Source organism: Vigna umbellata, chromosome 8 (genome assembly GCF_029865625.1).
Source record: "Vigna umbellata cultivar VRB3 chromosome 8, Vumbellata_1.0, whole genome shotgun sequence".
Classification (NCBI taxonomy): Eukaryota; Viridiplantae; Streptophyta; class Magnoliopsida; order Fabales; family Fabaceae; genus Vigna; species Vigna umbellata.
This window is the reverse complement of record NC_142172.1, coordinates 15668589-15686870: the sequence shown is the minus strand read 5'-3', so window position 1 is coordinate 15686870 and position 18282 is coordinate 15668589. Positions and strand designations below refer to the sequence as shown.

At 31.6% G+C, this 18282-nt stretch overlaps 2 protein-coding genes across 3 annotated transcripts; one reads left to right on the top strand and one right to left on the bottom strand.

Annotated features, from left to right (window-relative positions):
- Positions 1-942: 942 nt before the first annotated feature.
- Positions 943-5887, bottom strand: LOC124822675 (OVARIAN TUMOR DOMAIN-containing deubiquitinating enzyme 4-like). Of its 2 annotated transcripts, none has more exons than XM_047294701.2 (6): positions 5727-5887; positions 3073-3666; positions 2802-2923; positions 2498-2538; positions 1631-1729; positions 943-1541 (listed from the first exon to the last, which is right to left on the bottom strand). In XM_047294701.2, exons 2-6 carry the CDS (start codon positions 3653-3655, stop codon positions 1370-1372), a joined length of 1017 nt encoding a protein of 338 aa, XP_047150657.1. In that variant the 5' UTR covers positions 3656-3666; positions 5727-5887; the 3' UTR covers positions 943-1369. The 2 variants fall into 2 exon arrangements, with proteins under 2 accessions (XP_047150657.1, XP_087951836.1); XM_088095710.1 differs by having other exon boundaries at positions 1375-1557.
- A 486-nt stretch (positions 5888-6373) lies between these two features.
- LOC124822676 (protein cornichon homolog 1-like) lies at positions 6374-11655 on the top strand. Its single transcript, XM_047294702.2, has 4 exons — positions 6374-6756; positions 6835-7016; positions 11091-11213; positions 11315-11655. Exons 1-4 carry the CDS (start codon positions 6679-6681, stop codon positions 11379-11381), a joined length of 450 nt encoding a protein of 149 aa, XP_047150658.1. The 5' UTR covers positions 6374-6678; the 3' UTR covers positions 11382-11655.
- Positions 11656-18282: the final 6627 nt, after the last annotated feature.

Here is an 18282-nt window from a genome sequence, read left to right as displayed (position 1 = left end):
TCAATAATGAATTATTTTTTCTTATTAAACATTGATAATGACTTTTCCATTATTAAGAAAAAGATTTTATATATTTGCTTTATCAAACTAGTTTTCATTGTCGGTTAAGTAAATTAGTATTCTCTTAAATAAATTAATTTTTCTTAAATAAAATTATTTCATATACTTCAAGTTTTAATCAAATTGTATTTGGCACCCTTGCCCTCTTTTTCGACTGTAATAATTATCCCACCTTTTTATTTTTCCAATTAATAAAACTCACCCTCTATTTCATCTCAAGTTTCTCAAATAATGTCTCCATGTAATATTTAATGTATTCAAAAGATAGTGATGTTATTTTATAATACTATTAATATTAATAAAATTGAATATATCATTAATAATATATACACAAATTTAAATAGGTTATGTAAATACGTGTTATTGAAACTTGATAGAATCATATAAAGAATAATAAAAATTAATTTAAATGAATTTAATTTACTTCTATTTCCATTTGTATTTGTTTTAGGCTAATATAAATAATAAAGAGTGTACTTTCTGATTTATTAAAAATAAGTTCACCTTGGTTGACAATTACTGAAAAGGATAGAAAAACAATTGCAAAAAGAAAATAAATACAAAACACTAAAAAAAAATCAATTCTAAAAAATGGACAAGTAGAAAAACTGGGCGCCTCATACGTAAACTAGTATGAAAATCACTAGAATTATTGTCATGTGATAAAGACAACATAAAAAGTTGAATATTATAGAAAAATTTAGATTTTTCTATGAAAATTTTCCCAACATATTCTGTTTTGTAAATTATTTCATAGAAAAGAAATTATATAGTATTAAATTATTACAAAAGTGTATACTCTTGCTTTTATATTCTAGTTCTAGTTCTAAACAGAAGATATGACATTGGTTCACAGATTTGACTTGAAAAGTGCACAATAGATGAAAAGGTAAACAAAGAAGTTTAGTTATGTAAACATTAAACATTAGATCCCTGAACATAACTTACACCACATACATGGAATCCATAACATCTCAATAATTGCACCAACTTCCAGCTTTATCAGACATTGCATATATTTTCTCAATGGAAGCAATGGTGGTGAACTCAGACTTAAGGGGATACCATTATTTACCTTTCACAGAAAGGGTTCACAAAAGTTAGTAGATAGTTTGAACTTTGAACCTTTACGGTTAAGGTCCACTGAAGTCAAGAGGGACTCATTGTTCACTTTGGCCATGGAACCTGTGGCCTTCAAGATCTGAAAGGCATAAGGTTTTAGGGAAACTGAACCTATGAATGACCTTAGTAAATGTTACTAAAGGAAACCAATACAGGCTTTAATCTGTCACTTTTTGAATATGAAATGCTACAGACGTGGCTTAGGACCCTTCCTTGTAGGGATATCAAGGGCATCATAATGACCAAACCCGTGGTAGAGAACTCTAATTGGGTTTTCTTTGCCGTATTCTTGGCCATACTCGGCAATTGATATCAAGCCACCAGCCTCCTTATCATACATGTATACAGTGATAGGCATCCTGGAAAATGGCCCTCCTATATTAACATTAACTGTGTATAGTGAATGACTGCATATGAATTCACTTGCCCAAAAGGAAGAGAGACTTACTGCAAAACATGTGATGCAATGAACAATTCTGGTTCACCTCCCCACACGTGAGGCTTCCTTATGTGTGAAATATATGTATCAAAATCACCTTCAATAAACCTGAAGATTTCATGGCAGAACTATGTTTATTAGTAAATAATCAATCATCGATTTCACCATTATTCACAAAGTTTAATACATAGAGTTTGGTTCAAGTTTAATACATTCCTCCAAGTGTGGTATAAGATATACTAGTAGAAGAACAAAATAAAAAAATAAACTAAATTGATGTTTGAGATCAACTTAAAATGACAATTTTCTCCTGCCGATTTTAGGATGTCCACTATAAGTTAGAATATAGGTAAACTACTCCTTAGGCTAGCTTTTGGATTTGAGTTATGTTTTGTTCATTTCAATCAAGACCAATCAATTTTATGTTGTACCAACAAATATCCAGTCCTACAAATTTTAGACTCCAAATGTCCATCATGGATGTGAGGAGTGTTAACTGCTCAGATGTCCCACGTTGAGTCGAGATATATGGTCATGCTATTTTTCATAACGGTTCAGAAGTTATTTCCACCAGAGCTAACCGTTAGAGCTGAGTTAGGCTCGGTTCATTTCTAGTAGTTTTAATAAAAATAAAAAGCAAGGAGAGAATTTGTTTATACCAAAGCATATTTTGAGGGCAGAACATGAAGATTGAAAATAAATTTAATGTTTTATTAACAGTAGAAACAGTTATTGTGATGTCTCAAACATTCTATTGTATTTTTAGCTGTTTACATGTTATGAGGGGAAAACAGATTGAAAGAACTGTATTGATAAAATTGTCGATCAAACAATGGAATCATCAGAATGCTACAGGTATCCAATACGAGAACTCACCATTCAGTTTCTTCCCTTCTTTTGACAAACTCATCAGCAACCTGAAAAATGAAAGACAAAAATCAAGAGCATGAGCTGAGGTAAAGTAGTGACCAGATAACTTCAACCGCTTTATTAGGAAGTTACTATAGGAATAATTTGAAATCGTGATCCATCAGCAATTGATATAATCTCGGTAATCCCTTTAAATTGTTGGCAATACTGTGCCTGTGTGTTTTTCCAATTAGTTTAGTTTCAAGGAAGTCAGGAGGAAGGTGATGTTTTAAACTTGTTACAATGATGCACAGAGATACATAAAACATACTCTGGCTCGTAAATCATCCGCCAGCTCCCTTTGGATGCTTTCACTCGGAGGAGGCTTTCCAGACCTCAAACAGGCCCCTCGAGCAACAGAGCGGAATAAACATCTTCCATCCCCTGGTATTCCTGCTCAAAACCATAAGCTTAGTAAATTGCAGTTATTACATACAAATGCATAGGTTCTTATCTACATCTATTTGCTCAATATTTATGCATATGAATAGACTTGTATGTGTAATGTATCTTCTGGAGTTTTAACAGAAAGTATATCTCACCAATTACAGAATAGTCACTATAAACTTTCTTCCCATGTGAGAATTTAACATTTGACTCATAGTTGTTGCAGTCATCTTTCCTATTTTCATTTTCAGAATGTGATTCGGCATGAGCAGGCTCACTACTAGAACTACATACAAGTAACCCAAAAATCAAGCCAACTGAAGCACATCCCCGCAGCCAACTTACTGGACCAAAATTACACTTAACTTTGTGCAGCAATTTTTGTTTGGGTAACAAAAGCCTCATATTCATACTTTGGCATGCCAGTGAAATTTCATGATACCTCTTCCGAGGTACTACAGAACTAAAGAATCGAGTATTTCCCCTTTGCTTGGAGCAGCATGATCGAAGGAAGCCTCCTCTAATTGTTTGGCCCATAACCGTTGAACAAGACAATTTTGTGCAAACAGAAAAATCATGATTTATCTCTGACTCCCCAGGAAATGAACTAGAAGGAAGTGAAGAGGATATTCCGCGGGACCAAAGTCCATGAATGTTACTGCTCATCAGCAGTGGAGAACGACCTTTCAGGACAACAGCATTTATTGAAGATTGACTAGTAGAAAAGCAAACACTCATGTTTACATTGCCTGAATAAAAGTCAACCATATTCATCAGAAACTCTTCAAGGTAACATTACTATTTTTCATCAGAATTAATTTTTTTAATCTGGCCAGAGAACGTTACTACTATGAATATATGAATTAGCATTAATATTCCCATAACCCAATATTATATGCTAGCTCCTACCTTAATTCTCAAGACAATCCGTTCATAAAATCCATGTCACTAGAAAATTATTATAAAATTGCATAAATATAATTTTTCGCTTAGTCCATGGCCAAGATTTCACAGTGTCGGAAGCTGACAACCAAAGCATAAATATTATTTTAAATGTACACGTTTATTTTTAGATATAGGTTAGTAACTTGTTGATCTGAAGTTCATGAAAATGCCAGATCAATGTATAAAAAGCTAACTGAACAACAGGATTAGTCCAAATCACACTCAATAAGATAACTCACATTTCAAAAGATAGATTGATATGAACAAAGACCATATTTTTTTCGTTTTTTAGCCATTGTCCATTTATGTACTCAAAGACTCCTTATAGAGGCACTTCTATTTATTCTTTCCATTTGATTTCCAGTAATTTCTGGTGTTAAAAGTTCAATTTCAATATCATTACACATCAACTATTCTCTTTGACACAATCGTAGGATTACTTACTTTCTATCAAGTGTTTGGGTGGCTGCCATGGACCCATGGCACTGGCAAGCAAGAGATTTCATAAAAATAAGGGCCAATCTGAACATCTGGAAGGCTCAAATGTTTAAAGTGTATAATGTTTCTCACACCACGAACACAGGGCAATAACCAGCCTAACTCCCAGGATTTAATTTCTAAATTTAAAAGAAAAAAATGTACGACAGATTAGAAGTTAGTTTCACCATTTTCATTCCTTACCATTCACGTCAATCCATATCATGGCACAATACACCATTTATATACAATTTTAAGTATCTAGTATTCTGTGAAAAGAAAAACTAAGGATGCATCTGGGTAAACTGTTTAACCAAGTACTTATTCAATGAGGTGTTATTACACAAAAGCTTTTGTCATAAATTAGAATGTAACGCTTATCAGGATAAGCTAAAAGTATCTTACTTTGATGTGCTTCTCCTTAAAGCTTTAAAATATGGAGAGAAGCTTACTGAAATAAGGTAGAAAGAAGTTATAGGAGTCATAAGATATTTTCTAGGATCCATAGAAACTCTTCCAAACACCTTCTAAATTAGAACTAAATGAAAACAGGAATCAACCATGTTATTCCCATCTTTGAATGCATCTTAGACTAGCCATTTTCCCATCCTTTAGACTATGAAACACAATTAAGTTAAGAATCTGTTGAAACCCTACATTCCTTCTTTTCTCCAATTTTCCAGCTGAGATTCTATTATCTTCAGAAATCTCTAATTGGACATACTTAAATGCTTCCTTAAAAGGGGTCCATTTAACAATTAGATATAACCTTCTAAGCTAAACATGAAATCAATTTATAGTCTCTTTTTACCAACACCATTCCAGGCGAAAAGACTTCAATACTTCATTCTGAGACAAAGTAAAGGTACATCTTTATATGAAGAGAAGTTATTATCATTCAAGCTTATTCGAAGTTGGTAAACAAACGCCTGAAAATTTGAAAAGTTATATGTGTAGGTTGCTTTAGGATCCAGCTTGCTGTGTACTAATGACAAAATCCACTAAATTTATCATTTGGCTTTTCAGATATTCACATTAGAATCACATGAACTTCCCTATTTATTCTAATCAAACTCGAACCCCTTTCACTTCTTTTCTTGATTGAACCCATATCAGTTAGTATCATTAACAACCCAAAATACTAAAATGACACCAATTAAAAAATATCCACAGGTTAAAACATGTCACGATTTAACATGAGTTTTTTCATAGCATGGGTCTATCAACAGGAATTAAGTATGTATAATACAATATTTAATGTAAAATTCAAATTCCCTATAACTTTTATTAATGCAATTTATGTATAACAGATACAACATAAAGAGGAAAAGGGAATATATATATATATAACAATGGAGGAGAAGACAAGGGGTGAGGAAAAGCAAACCTGTTGAAGACAATGCAATGAAGAGTGAGTAAATGGGTTTTGGGACCCTAAAGAGTGTTGTGAATGAGAAAAGCTGGAATCTGGAATTGAAGAAAAGAATAATAACAATAGTTGGAAGATGAGAGGCTGAAGCAAGATTTTCAAATGATGATTCAGGAAGTTCAGTATTGTTCAGCTCCTCTCTGCAAGCTCTAGTTCCTTCTGGATTGGGTAATACGGGCTAGGCCCAATCCTATGGGTCTGATTGACTCATGCTTCTTGCACCCCAAAATTTCTTCATGCACACCAATTTTGAAAATGACCATTTCATCTTTCCTAGAAGTAACTTTGGGATAACGTGTTTTGGAAACTTTTTGGAAACAAATTTTCTGAAATTTCTGAAATATATAATTTTTGGAACAGAATTTTTAGAATACGATTTTCGAAATAATTTTTCAGAATAAAATTTCTGAAATACATGAAATACTTTCTGAAACAAATTTTTTGAAACATACTTAAAACAAAAGCCACTAAGTATAAAAATATAAAAATGAAAAAATATTTTCTAATTATTAAGAAATGTTTCATGAAAAATACGAGCACATCCAAATGTATAATTTGACGAAATGTAATGTAAAATTCAGAAGAGAAAAGAAAAAACAGTATCTGACGATGTGTCACTAACATCGTAGCAGTTGAGTACGAAATAATCGATGTGGGGTTTTTCTACCACGATGACATTGTTTTTTTCTTTTTTCTAGAAATCAAGGTTCCAATTTTCATATGCAGTTGTGTGAAAAGCATGCAACTTTACCCTTCCTTTTTCCACAGGCGTGGATGCGAACAAAGATTCTTTCATTCATGCGCTATTTCCCCAACTCTCCCACAATCCCACTTTTGAATTTTGGATCGCTTCCAACGGTCACTCGCTACCCTTTCCCTTCACAAACCCTACTTTCCCCCTTCTCTGTAAATGGGTTGGAATCTCATCTTCTGGCTCCTCATTTGTTTCCCTGCCAACATTGCGCTTCTCGCTTCCACTTTCTACCAGGTCTTCAATTTTCCATTTGCTTAATTTCTTTTCGTTAAAACTGTTTTTGAATTGGGGTTATTGTTGTTGGGCTTGAAGGTTTTGATTCTGTCGGATTTGGAGTCTGATTACGTCAACCCTTTCGACGCTTCGTCTCGGATTAACTACTTCGTTCTTCCGGAGTTCATTGGGCAGGGAGCATTGTGTGCTCTGTGCCTCTTCACTGGCCATTGGTTCATGTTTTTGCTCACAGTTCCTGTTACTTGTTACCATGCCAGACTGTAAGTTAACTTTTTCATGTTTTTTTGCCAGATGAGAGTGAACTCTGTGTTGTTGTTATGGTGGGGTTTTTAGGTGTGATGTTTTTGCTGCTGATACTGTGTCTGTGAGTCCTTTTGATAATGTTATTATGGCTGAAAAAAATATCCTCTTCTGTAAGCTAAAATCATCTTGTTACATCATCTTTTCCAGAATTTTGTAAAAGATTTTATTTTTGTTTAAGTTAGAATGCATAAGTTGATTTTAACTCATTGTTGAGCTCAATTTATTTTACCTTTTTTTATTTTCCTTTTTTGGGTGCGTTTAGAAAAAGATTGAGGCCCAAGAGTTTTACTTTCAAAGGATTTATGTGAACTCAAAACCAAACACTTTCTGGGGAAGTTGTGTTTATTCAAGAAGTTAGATGAGACTTTTTTATAAAAGTCAGAATGCGTAAGTTGATTTTAACTCATGGTTGAGCTCAATTTACTTTTGCGTTTTTCCTACATATACATAGATGTCTGCGCAGGTTTACTTTTGATTGGGGAATCAAGGGACCGAAGTACATCTATGATGTGATTATAGTTGTGCATTTATACAATCTTTTGTGTAAATGGATTATTGCTTTCTTTCTTACTGTTTGAATCTGAAGTTCTAATTGAAACTGCTACTCTGATACACCTCACCCGCTATGTTATGACAGCTTTTAAATATTTCACTGTGAGAAAGTAGATGTTGTTCTTTAAACTCTATGTTTTGGCGACGACAATGTTTATTCTTTAGTTGTTTGGCTATTATAATTTACTAGTTTACATCTGAATTTGCAAAATATTCTTTTGAAATATTCTTCATACCTTTTTTGTCAATCTGAATATGTTATTATTCCAGGGTTTTTTGTAAACACAAGAGAATAAATAAATGCTAATAAAGGCTCACAAAGTTAAATGCTAATAAAGGCTCACAAAGTTAATCCTTAGTCCTGTTCTACAGTTGCAGAAAAGTCTTCTGTGGTCTCACATTTTGCTTTTTCACCCCAGGTGTGGCCCATCATTCATTTCTTGAATTACTAAATATAGGCAATATGTACTCTATTATTTTCCCTCTTTGGATACTTCCACAATATTTCTCTCCGAATCTTATTATATGCCTCTTCTAAATTGACCACGTGTTTATGTCTCCTTGGCTACTCCAATATCTCTGCATCAATGTTTCTATTGAGTATATTGAAACAAAGGCTGACCCCCTTGGCATAGTACAAAATTGATTTTTGGTAATATGATGTCTTGTCTTTGTATAATCTCGGGAGTGCAATCCTCCAGTAATTTATGGCTTTGCATGCCACCCTTTTAATATAGACGGGGGTTTAAGTTCTTCTTCAATCATTAGACATGGTCTCAGGCCGCAGAAGTCAGAATTGAGTTTAACAACTTTGTGAATCATCGTAGTTTTTTTTCTCCTAGGCACTTCCGTGTCTCAGTGGATATATTGTCTAGTCCCAATAAAATAATTTCTTTTATTTCCTTACATAATTATAGTCATCCACTTTCTTAGGAAGTGAATTTTAGGTCTAACTCAACCACAGAAAACTGGTGTGCAAGGCGTGATTTGCATCCATTTATATATTATAATTTGACGATATTTCTAGTCAATGTGAGATTTTCAACACACTCTCTTTTGCATAGGACTCGACATTTTGACTATGAAACTAGGTATTTGTAAGTGGTTAGATAGCAATCCACCTTACATTTCCAAGTTCTATGGTGCAAGTTATGATTTTTTTTCTTCCTCGCAAGTGTTTTGCCTACATAGTACAATTTAGTTTGTTAACTATAATTAGTTAACTATGATTCAGCTCTGATAGGGGTTGGAAAGTGTATGAGAGGACAAGAAAGGCACCGAACGGTTAAAGGCAGGGGAAGTGAGCCGAACAGTTAAAGGCAGGAGGAAGTGAGCTAGAAACCGAACAATTAAATGCAGGAGGGAAGTGAGCTAGAAGCCAAACGGTATTAGCAATAGAACTGTTGTGTATCGGTTCAAGAAGGGATTCTTTTGTATAGGGAAGCGGGAAAGAGCTGCTATAAATAGAGCTCCTGTGATTCTGTTTGGGTAGTTAGAATTCCTTGTGTAAAGTCAGGACTTTGAGCCTGAGGAGGGGGATTAGGCTCTCGTAGAACAATATACTTGTACATTGATTTTTTGGTTAATACAGAAACTATATTCTTTCTGTCCAGTTTCTTGCGGGTGAGTGTTTGGGAGTGAGATTTAGAGGTTTCATTTTCCAGAAACCTAACAAATTCCTTGACCAATCAATGTGTAGATGATATTGTTTTAAATTAAGTACATTTAAAATGAAGGAAAAGAATTAATATTTTATGGATCTTTCTCCCTAAAGCTTAATTTGACTATCCATCGACCACTGAGACTGAAATTTTCCAATCTATAAATAAATAATGATTGCCAATTTCAAGATTTGAGCACTATTCAAATATCTGTAGCACATGAACCAGTAATCCACTGCACAAGATGAAACCTGATTTGTTGGAGGAGAATATTCTGTTCTATTTGTTTTAGCTATAGATGCAATAAAAGTATTTCTTTCTGAAGCAGTGTTAGGTGCTGAAACTGTGTTGCTGTAAAAAGATTACTGGATTAGCAGATAGGCTGACACACAAATTTTACTAGTATCAGCTTCAGTCACCTGAGCAGATTTTTTTTTGTCTCTTTATCAGGTGTCTGAAAATATTTAATGCAATTTTATAATTTTATTGAATGTTAATTGGTGTACTCATTCCATCAATATAAGTAGAATTCTCAGTGTGGCGGCATGCTTTTCCTTTTCTAAGTTATAGGAAGTTAGCAAAAGAAAAGAAAGGGAAGATATTGGCAACATTTTTTAGAATGCGTCTTCCTTCAGCTTTATTTAAACAAGGTCCTCTTGGCACCAAGACTAAAACAAAAGCATAGTCACACCATCCATCTTTATATAAGCTTGTTATAACTCATCAGACAGGTGAGTTTCTTGCTCCTCAAAGAACCTTTCAGCTCTAGTGATCCACAAAGCAGGTTCCCCTATAAAATCTGGCAGCTCATCCTTCATGATCCACTTGTCCTGCATCCCTGGTAACACAGCTCTCTCATGGACAAGATAAGACTCGGATTCAGTAGAAACATAACAATATCATTGATTGAAAAAACAAAAACTATTGCAAATTGCAGAAGAGCCCCTGTAATCCCAGAGCAACGATCCTCAGCGAAGACATGTTCCTAATCTAAGGTTATCTCTAACAAAAGCTACAGAATTATTTTCCCCCTTGTCATGCCCTCTCCCTATAAATGCCTTGCCTCTCTAACTAAACTGGCCACATAAACTATTTTAACTAATTCTGTGTTGAGCCCAGTTGTTGGGCTTTAGGCCAAAACCCAGAATACTAGCATTGCCTTACAAGTGATATAAAACCATTGTAAAACTTTTTTTAAGTAATTGTATATTTTAGTAATTTATTTTCAAAATTCTTTCACCAAAAAGATTGACAAAGAAAGACATGAATACACAGAATACTGGATTCCTATTGTAGGCTGGCAATTAACATGAAACTATTCTTTAATCTTCTCGTTATACCATTTGGATCCTGAGGTTTCATTGAAACTGCATTCGATCTGATCTTTTTACTCCTATTATTAAGTGCCTTCGTGATTTAGATGGAATTTTTTAAATTCCGTTTGTCTTTGTGAGGTTTACATTTATTTTTTTGGAATTGTAATTTTCTAGTTTATGTTCATAAGCTAATAATTTGTAAACTTTTCCAATTGTTGCTATTTGTGTTAACCTTGTTCACTGGTTTTCTTGAGGGAAATGAATGTGTTATGTCATGATCCATGCAACATGATAGTTAGTTTCTTGTTTAAAAATTTTTCAATTTGTGTCTAAATTAGTGTTAAATTATTTTTTGCGGGTTCATAAGCATATTGAGTAGGAAATGTCAACAACGAAATTTTTAGTATAACGAATGAATTTATGTTTGTTCTTCCATTTAGGACATATTGTTTAAACTTGTTTTATGTTCTTTTTTGTCATGATTATTCCCTTTCTGACTCAGGTATGTGAAAAGAGAGCATCTGATTGATGTTACTGAGGTATTTAGGGTAGTTAATGCTGAGAAGAAATTTCGGATAGTCAAACTTGCTTTATACTTAACGGTTCTCATTGTTACTATCTTCAGGTTTGTCACACACCCTTACAATAGAACATGCTTATCTGCTCTGCTTTTTCTTGTACGGTCTAACTGCTCAACATTTGTACCTACTTTGTATTTTATTTCAGGCTTACATTAATCGCAGTCTACTATTTAGGCATTGAAGACGATGATGACCTAGGACACCTTTGGTAAGTTGTACCCTAATTTTTGGTTGTTGGGGGGAACTTGTGACTTTATCTGTACCATTACATTAGGTTTACTCTTAGAATTCAGGTGTTCACAGAAATAGAAATGTTAGCCATTAACTTCAGTGAAACATTGCAAACTCATGTATCCACATTGTTTGATACAACTCTTTCACTTCAAATGTCTTCTCCTACAAATTTTGAGGTTACGTGGATGGTACACTCAAGAGTCATATGGTATTGCATGTTATAAGAGATACATTTAATCTCCTTCTCTCAAATACTCTCATTTACTCACAAATTCTTTAAAATGAATAAACATGTCATTTTCAGTCACTCACTCACAAATAGTAAATTCATTTAAAGAAATAAACACTTAATTTTTCCTCTATTTGCTATTCGATTATTCTCTCTCCTTCATCTTTCTTCTCTGGAAGACGAAAGTATCAATATTTATATTTTTAAATCACTAAATACCCTTTTATATCAATATTAGATATAGTTAATATTTATTGTAACTTATTTTTATTCATTACATATTTTTTAATTATCAAAACATTTAAAATTGGTTAATATTTATTTCTGTTAACTTTAACAGTGAAGTCTTAATTTTTTAAAAAAGTTTACATTTAATTTATTTACATCTAGGATAAATCAAACTATCCCATGTAAAACAAATCATTTATTTGATTTATCCCAAAAAAAAAAGAAAAATGCAAAACATTTTAATGAAAATAATTCAAATTTCTCAAAATTTATAATTTCTCTTTCGAAAGAACCTGACACCAACACCTACTTAATACTTTAACATATTTTTTTTTACTTTTTTTCACCCTCTCTTCAGATACAAACAAATGGAATCTTGTAAAGAAAAAATATGATGAATTAAATAATGTTAAGAAATTATTAGTTTGAGCGATAATGAACTCCATCTTTGGTAAAAATCTTACATTTAATAAAAATATAATAAAAGATAATTATATAACGGAAATAAATTTCAAATTGTAAAATAATGTTATAAAATTAAATTAAACTTAAATATAATTTCATAAAATAATATTAATTTTTAAAAGAAACAGTGATCCATGGAAATCGGCCCACATTATCTTTCTCATATCTGACCATACCCGACAAACTGTACTCAACTTGAGAACAACTGTATGCATTTCTTCCAACTCATAATTGATTATTGGGCCCACTCAATGCCAACACGTGGGCCTTTTATCCCTTCGCGTGTGTTGACCCCGTGTTTGGTTCGTGACATGCCGGGTCCTTTTCGGGTCCACAATTAGGTGTCCCTAATGGGCCCATCGGGCCTTTGCAAGCTGCCACCAGTCATTTTCACTTGTATTTTCAATTCAACAAAAGAGTGGGGTCAGGACAAAATATGTTTTAATCTTTTTACTCTTTCTAAAAAGAAAAAACATTTTTTTTTATCTTTTTTATTTTGAATTGCATTAATTTTTACACTTGAAGTACCACATAAGCCACCTTTCCCTTTATAAAAAAAATGTCTAAAATACTTAAAGATCAAAAGTATATTTTTAAACTTAAAAATACCAAAAATAAATACTCTTTTGGAGGAACTAAGATTGAGTTTTTCATATTTTAGAGGGATAAAAAATTTATTTTATTCCCTTTTTTAATAAAAAAAAACCCACATGTACATGTTTAAAAACTTAACAAGATTATCACGGTACTCATGAATTTAAATTTTAAGACACTCAGATTAAATGCTTTTAGTTTTATCAAGATTAAACTTTTTAAATTAATTTTTTATCAAGTAAAATAATTAATTAAATTAGAGCGTTTAAGGTACTCTAACCCTTTCAAAAAAGAATTTACAAGGTATTTCCACAAAAGGTCTATAAATTGAATTAAAATTTGTTTCTTACAAATTTAAAATTGGTCTCTGTATTCTTTATAATTTGAAAAGAACTTGGTTAGTCATTTTATCTAAACATGTCATACCTAGACACTGTTAAAACGAATACATGAAAAAAAAAACAGTTAAGTATTTATAACAAGAATGAAAAATCGTAGAAAATCGTCATATAAAAAATAATTTTATTTAAATTATAAAGACTATAAAATCAAAATTATATCCGAGAGAAAAAACAAATACAAACTTATCTCAAGTTTCAAGATATACAATAACCTTTCATATTTATAATAATAATAATAGAATAATAAAAATAATTTATTCCACAACTACATTTTTTAGATTTATTTAGTCAATAAAATAAATTAATAGGAAAAGATTGATTAGTTTGATTGAAGTTAAATTCAGCCTAAATCTCCAATATTTGGGCCAAAATTGTATGGGCTTAGCTTAGCTTAGACCGTTAACTTTATCATATTATTTCATTATTTAGTTACAAATACATAAATATACATATACTTATTCATTTATATCATTGTTATCAATTTATTAGATCTGATATTTCATTATTGAGTCTCTAAATGCATTGCAATAAACATTAATGAAGAGTTATGTATATTCTTATATGATATTTCATAAAAAATAACATTAATTTTATTTTAACACTCTAAGGATGAATTATACCATAAACATTAGTGTTGATGGATATATTTCTTAGTAGTGAGAAAAAAATAGAGGAAATATTTTACCTAGATACACACACGAAATTTCATATTACATGCCTACAAAATTAAATTTGATCTAAATATTGTTTTAGTTATTGGGGCTGAGTCACCAAACTCCTTCACAATTTGTCTTATTGTCGTCCGGTCACGTTCCAAGCTCCGTTCTCTCGCTCCTCCGGAACCTGTCAAAGATCTTCCGATGCCAAAGTCAGTACTCAAACCGTTCGGCAATTCAATAGAGCAGTAATAAATGTGCAGTGAATGCAACCTATCTACCACTTACCTCTGACCTGTATTTATAGTTTTCGTGGGCTTGGGATTAGTGAAAAGTTAATCACGACCCAATTCTAGCCCAATGGCTCTAATCACTATTTACCTTAATCGTATTCTTGATGACCCAATTCACCTATCGGCCGATCTTGTGCAACCGTCCGATACATAGTTGTTACTCACCCGAGTGGAAGGATGAATGGTCGAGTATAATAGCGCGCAGTGAGTGTTTATGCAAGCTGTCCGGCAATGCTATCAGAGGAGCAAAAAAGATTGAAGACACGCCGATGGTTGGGTCGATATCGGCGCCGCTCTCTGAACCGTCCGGTTCACATGGTACATTTCTAAATTTCTAATACTCCACAAATTAAAATAATTTACAAGATCAAAAACATGATTTGACACATAAAATTAATCGAAAGTATATATTTTTAGTATGTGAATACTTACATCTTAACATAACAACATATTAACTTTTACTTCAATCAAATAACTGTTGGTTTAAAAAGAATGAAATCATGGTCCAAGCATAAACCTAAATGATTATAGCTTTATTAAATCCACAATTTTAAAGAAAAATCAAACACATTATAGACATTCTTTAAATAAAAGGGTTAATTTGTACAAGAATTGAATTAAACTTAAAAACCCAATGTCTTTTATTTTTTTCTCCAATATTTTACATAAGATGTTATTTTTTAATATTTGTTAGAGATATCCTATTACAACACTCGTTTTAAAGTGAGATTATTATTTGATGTAACTTGAATAAAATATTAGTACAATTGTACTATAGGAATACCCGGATGATGTCCTTCATAATGGAGGACATTATAAGGAATATACCTCACAACAAAAAAATCACATTAAGATAATGCAAATGATGTTTAATCAAGGATTAGAATATTTTAAACTTATATAGACTGTATCAGACCTAAACAATTTATGTCTATCTAGATAAGAGCCATTAAAATAATATAAAAAGGTCTGTATTTATGAAAATATTCATCTGATTATATAATATTTATTACATATATTTAATGTATTACTGAATTAAACATTGAAATGTGATTACAAATGCTCTTAACTTTCGAATTCAAAAGATATCGATTAAATATAATATTATTCACTTATTACGTGTTACCGTGACAAGAAGTGATGATTAAATTGTTGTGTATTATATTTTTTTTAAGAAAACGGGGCAAAACGAATTTAATGTAACACAAGTTAGATATATATTATTTTGAGAACCTTTACCACCTCAAGATAAAACAAATGAATAAAAACAGAAAAATCATGTAATACAGTACACGGTTGGATGAAATGTCAGCATACATGTTCAACAAAACACCAAAAGAGTTAGATTCACCACGGACCAGCACTGTCCATAATTTATTTTCTCAAAAAATTAAAAATTAAAAAATCCAATTGTGCCCTTGATCCTTAACCCTCATAGTGGAAAGAAGTTATCCTCTTCTGTTTAAGGGGTTCTTTCCAGATTATTTTCAAACTCCAAAGGTTCTTCCTTCATTATACATAAGCTGTCATTAAGTTGAACCGGTGTGATATTTGCAGAAAATATTTCGATAATAAAGTCAACGTATACATAATAATACTGATAATATATGTGTAATTAATGTAACTAATTATCTCAATACTACAAATTTATATTTATGAATTTGTTGGGATGAGTTTTTGATTAACATTGGTTATGACCAAAAATAATAATGATTTAATTTAGGATTAATAAATATATTTTAGTATTAATTTTGTTCTAGTCTAGTCTAATTATTTAGTCAACCGAACGATTCACATAGAATCGTGAATTGGTCAATCAATCCAACGACTTACATATAACCATGAGTTGGACGACTGCTCGATTCTAGAACTGATCGATTGATCATATTATACACCCTTGTAATGTTTATTTACTTTTGATTTTAAGGTTGAACGAAGAAGACGAGGATGTAGTAGAAGGACAAAGGGTTAAGGTGCGAAGTCATGTCTTTCTCCAATTCTTTGAAGCTTGTCCCCTACCCTTGTTTTGAGGCCAAAACAATACACCTTAATAGTTACAATACATAGATGGGATGATGGGTATGGGCAAGTGAACACTATAAGAGCCAGAGGAATCTCTTTCATCAACATCACTAACCTCTATGGCCCACTTTCAGGATCAGGCCCTTCCTCCCTAACATTAAAATCTCACCTCGATGGGCTCTTACCCCCACCATGCAACCAGGCCCAATTGCTCTTGTCAGACTCTGTCTACCTCTTGTCCCTCTTCTATCCATCTTACATCCTTTTTACATAAATACGTACCTACATACTCTACAAAAATTATTCTACTTCTTTACTTTTCATGCCTAACATAACCTACTTTAACCATTCCTATTATATTATATCTAAGATAAAAGAAAAGGTTTAATTAAGTTTTCGGTCAGAGTCTTTATTGTTTCTTTTATCAATTAGGGACTTCGATTTTTTCTGTTTTGTAATTGAACTTCTGTCATTTAATTTTCTTCATCAATTGAGTGAGGTCACTGTTATTTTACCCTGTCATCTTACTTTTTTGTTTTCATGAAAAATATTAATGGCATGAAGATAAGATGATATAGCAAGACAATAGCAAGTTTATTCAATTAACAAAAATATTAAATGATAGAAAGGCAATTAAAAAACATAAAAATGTTAAATATTTATAAGATAATAAAACTTATACTTAATTAAGTGTAAAATAATGAAAAAAATATAATATAGTTTTACATTAAGTAGAAAATTAAGAAGATGAAGAGAAGATAATAAGATATAAAAGTGAAATTGTTAAGTATAGAAAGAGAGATTTGGTTGTGTAAGAAGAAAAGATGATAGATAAGATATGGGATGGTTGTAGTTGTAGGGTCATAATCAGAGCACTAAAAGAACCAGTTGTTACTAGTGAGTGGGAAGAGGTAACCCTACTTCTTCTATCAAGAATCGATAGCAATAAATATAAATTGTCATGTTTTTAACTTTTTCAAGCCTTTGGACCACATCTTACTCATTGCTCATCTGTAACATATAAGTAGCTATTGACTAGCTAGTAGCATTCATATACCTACATTTCACTATTTCTTTTTTTATTTTTATTTTTAAAAAAGCTTCTTCACCATTCTTTGATGCATTGCAAACTTCCATGACATGCACTCGTAAACTTTAGTGGACCTATGCTACCTTCGTTTTCGACCAAGAACATCACTCATTCACTGATTTTGTTCTTGCGTGCCCTTTCACCATTACACACCTCAAATTTTTATTTTTTATTTTCTCTTTCAAAAGATATTACTTATATATATTTATTTTTTCAATAAATATTAGTTTTTAATATTTTGTTAATGGAAAGTTGAACGGATAACATCTCCTACATGTTAGAATATGCATTCTATCTACAATCAAAATTACATTTCTTAATTCATGATGAAACTAAAACATACTTCAATTTGTCATTGAGAATAATGAAAATGATGAGATGAACAAAACATATGTGGTCTTTCGAATGTAGAACACCTTATATTTTTTTTCCTCTTTTGATGGAGATGAAAAAGAAAAGAATAAGAATAATAGTTATGTTTTTACAAATTGAGATCATAACCCTTTTATATAATTTCTTTAGTTACATTCATAATTTTCAATATTTCTAATTTAATCATTCATCAAATTAAAAATATTACTTATGATACACAATTAGTCTTTCATAATGTATATGTCATCAACCATAATTTATATTAATTAAATCATTTTAATATTTCTGACTAATAAAATCATGTCTTAACACATTTGATTATGTAATATATATATATGACTCAAAATTATCATAAATATATATCCTTACAATTCTGATAAATGTGTTACACTTTATGAACTCAAAAGTTTTCTATTACATGCATTGAGCATATTCAAAATCTCGTGTTCATTGATTACATCTGCACATAGAACCAAAACACTTTTCATTATATCAATCGCAACTAAATCTAAAAATGATCACTAATGCA

What these genes read in the sequence shown, in the direction of transcription:
- LOC124822676 (XM_047294702.2), top strand. Translation starts at nt 6,679, where the DNA reads ATGGGTTGGAATCTCATCTTCTGGCTCCTCATTTGTTTCCCTGCCAAC. An exon ending in TCGCTTCCACTTTCTACCAG is followed by an intron (nt 6,757 to 6,834) that starts GTCTTCAATTTT and finishes TTGGGCTTGAAG; the next exon opens with GTTTTGATTCTGTCGGATTT. An exon ending in ACTTGTTACCATGCCAGACT is followed by an intron (nt 7,017 to 11,090) that starts GTAAGTTAACTT and finishes TTTCTGACTCAG; the next exon opens with GTATGTGAAAAGAGAGCATC.
- LOC124822675 (XM_047294701.2), bottom strand. Translation starts at nt 3,655, where the DNA reads ATGAGTGTTTGCTTTTCTACTAGTCAATCTTCAATAAATGCTGTTGTC. An exon ending in CGGATGATTTACGAGCCAGA is followed by an intron (nt 2,539 to 2,801) that starts GTATGTTTTATG and finishes TTCATTTTTCAG; the next exon opens with GTTGCTGATGAGTTTGTCAA. An exon ending in ATTGCATCACATGTTTTGCA is followed by an intron (nt 1,542 to 1,630) that starts GTAAGTCTCTCT and finishes GCCATTTTCCAG; the next exon opens with GATGCCTATCACTGTATACA.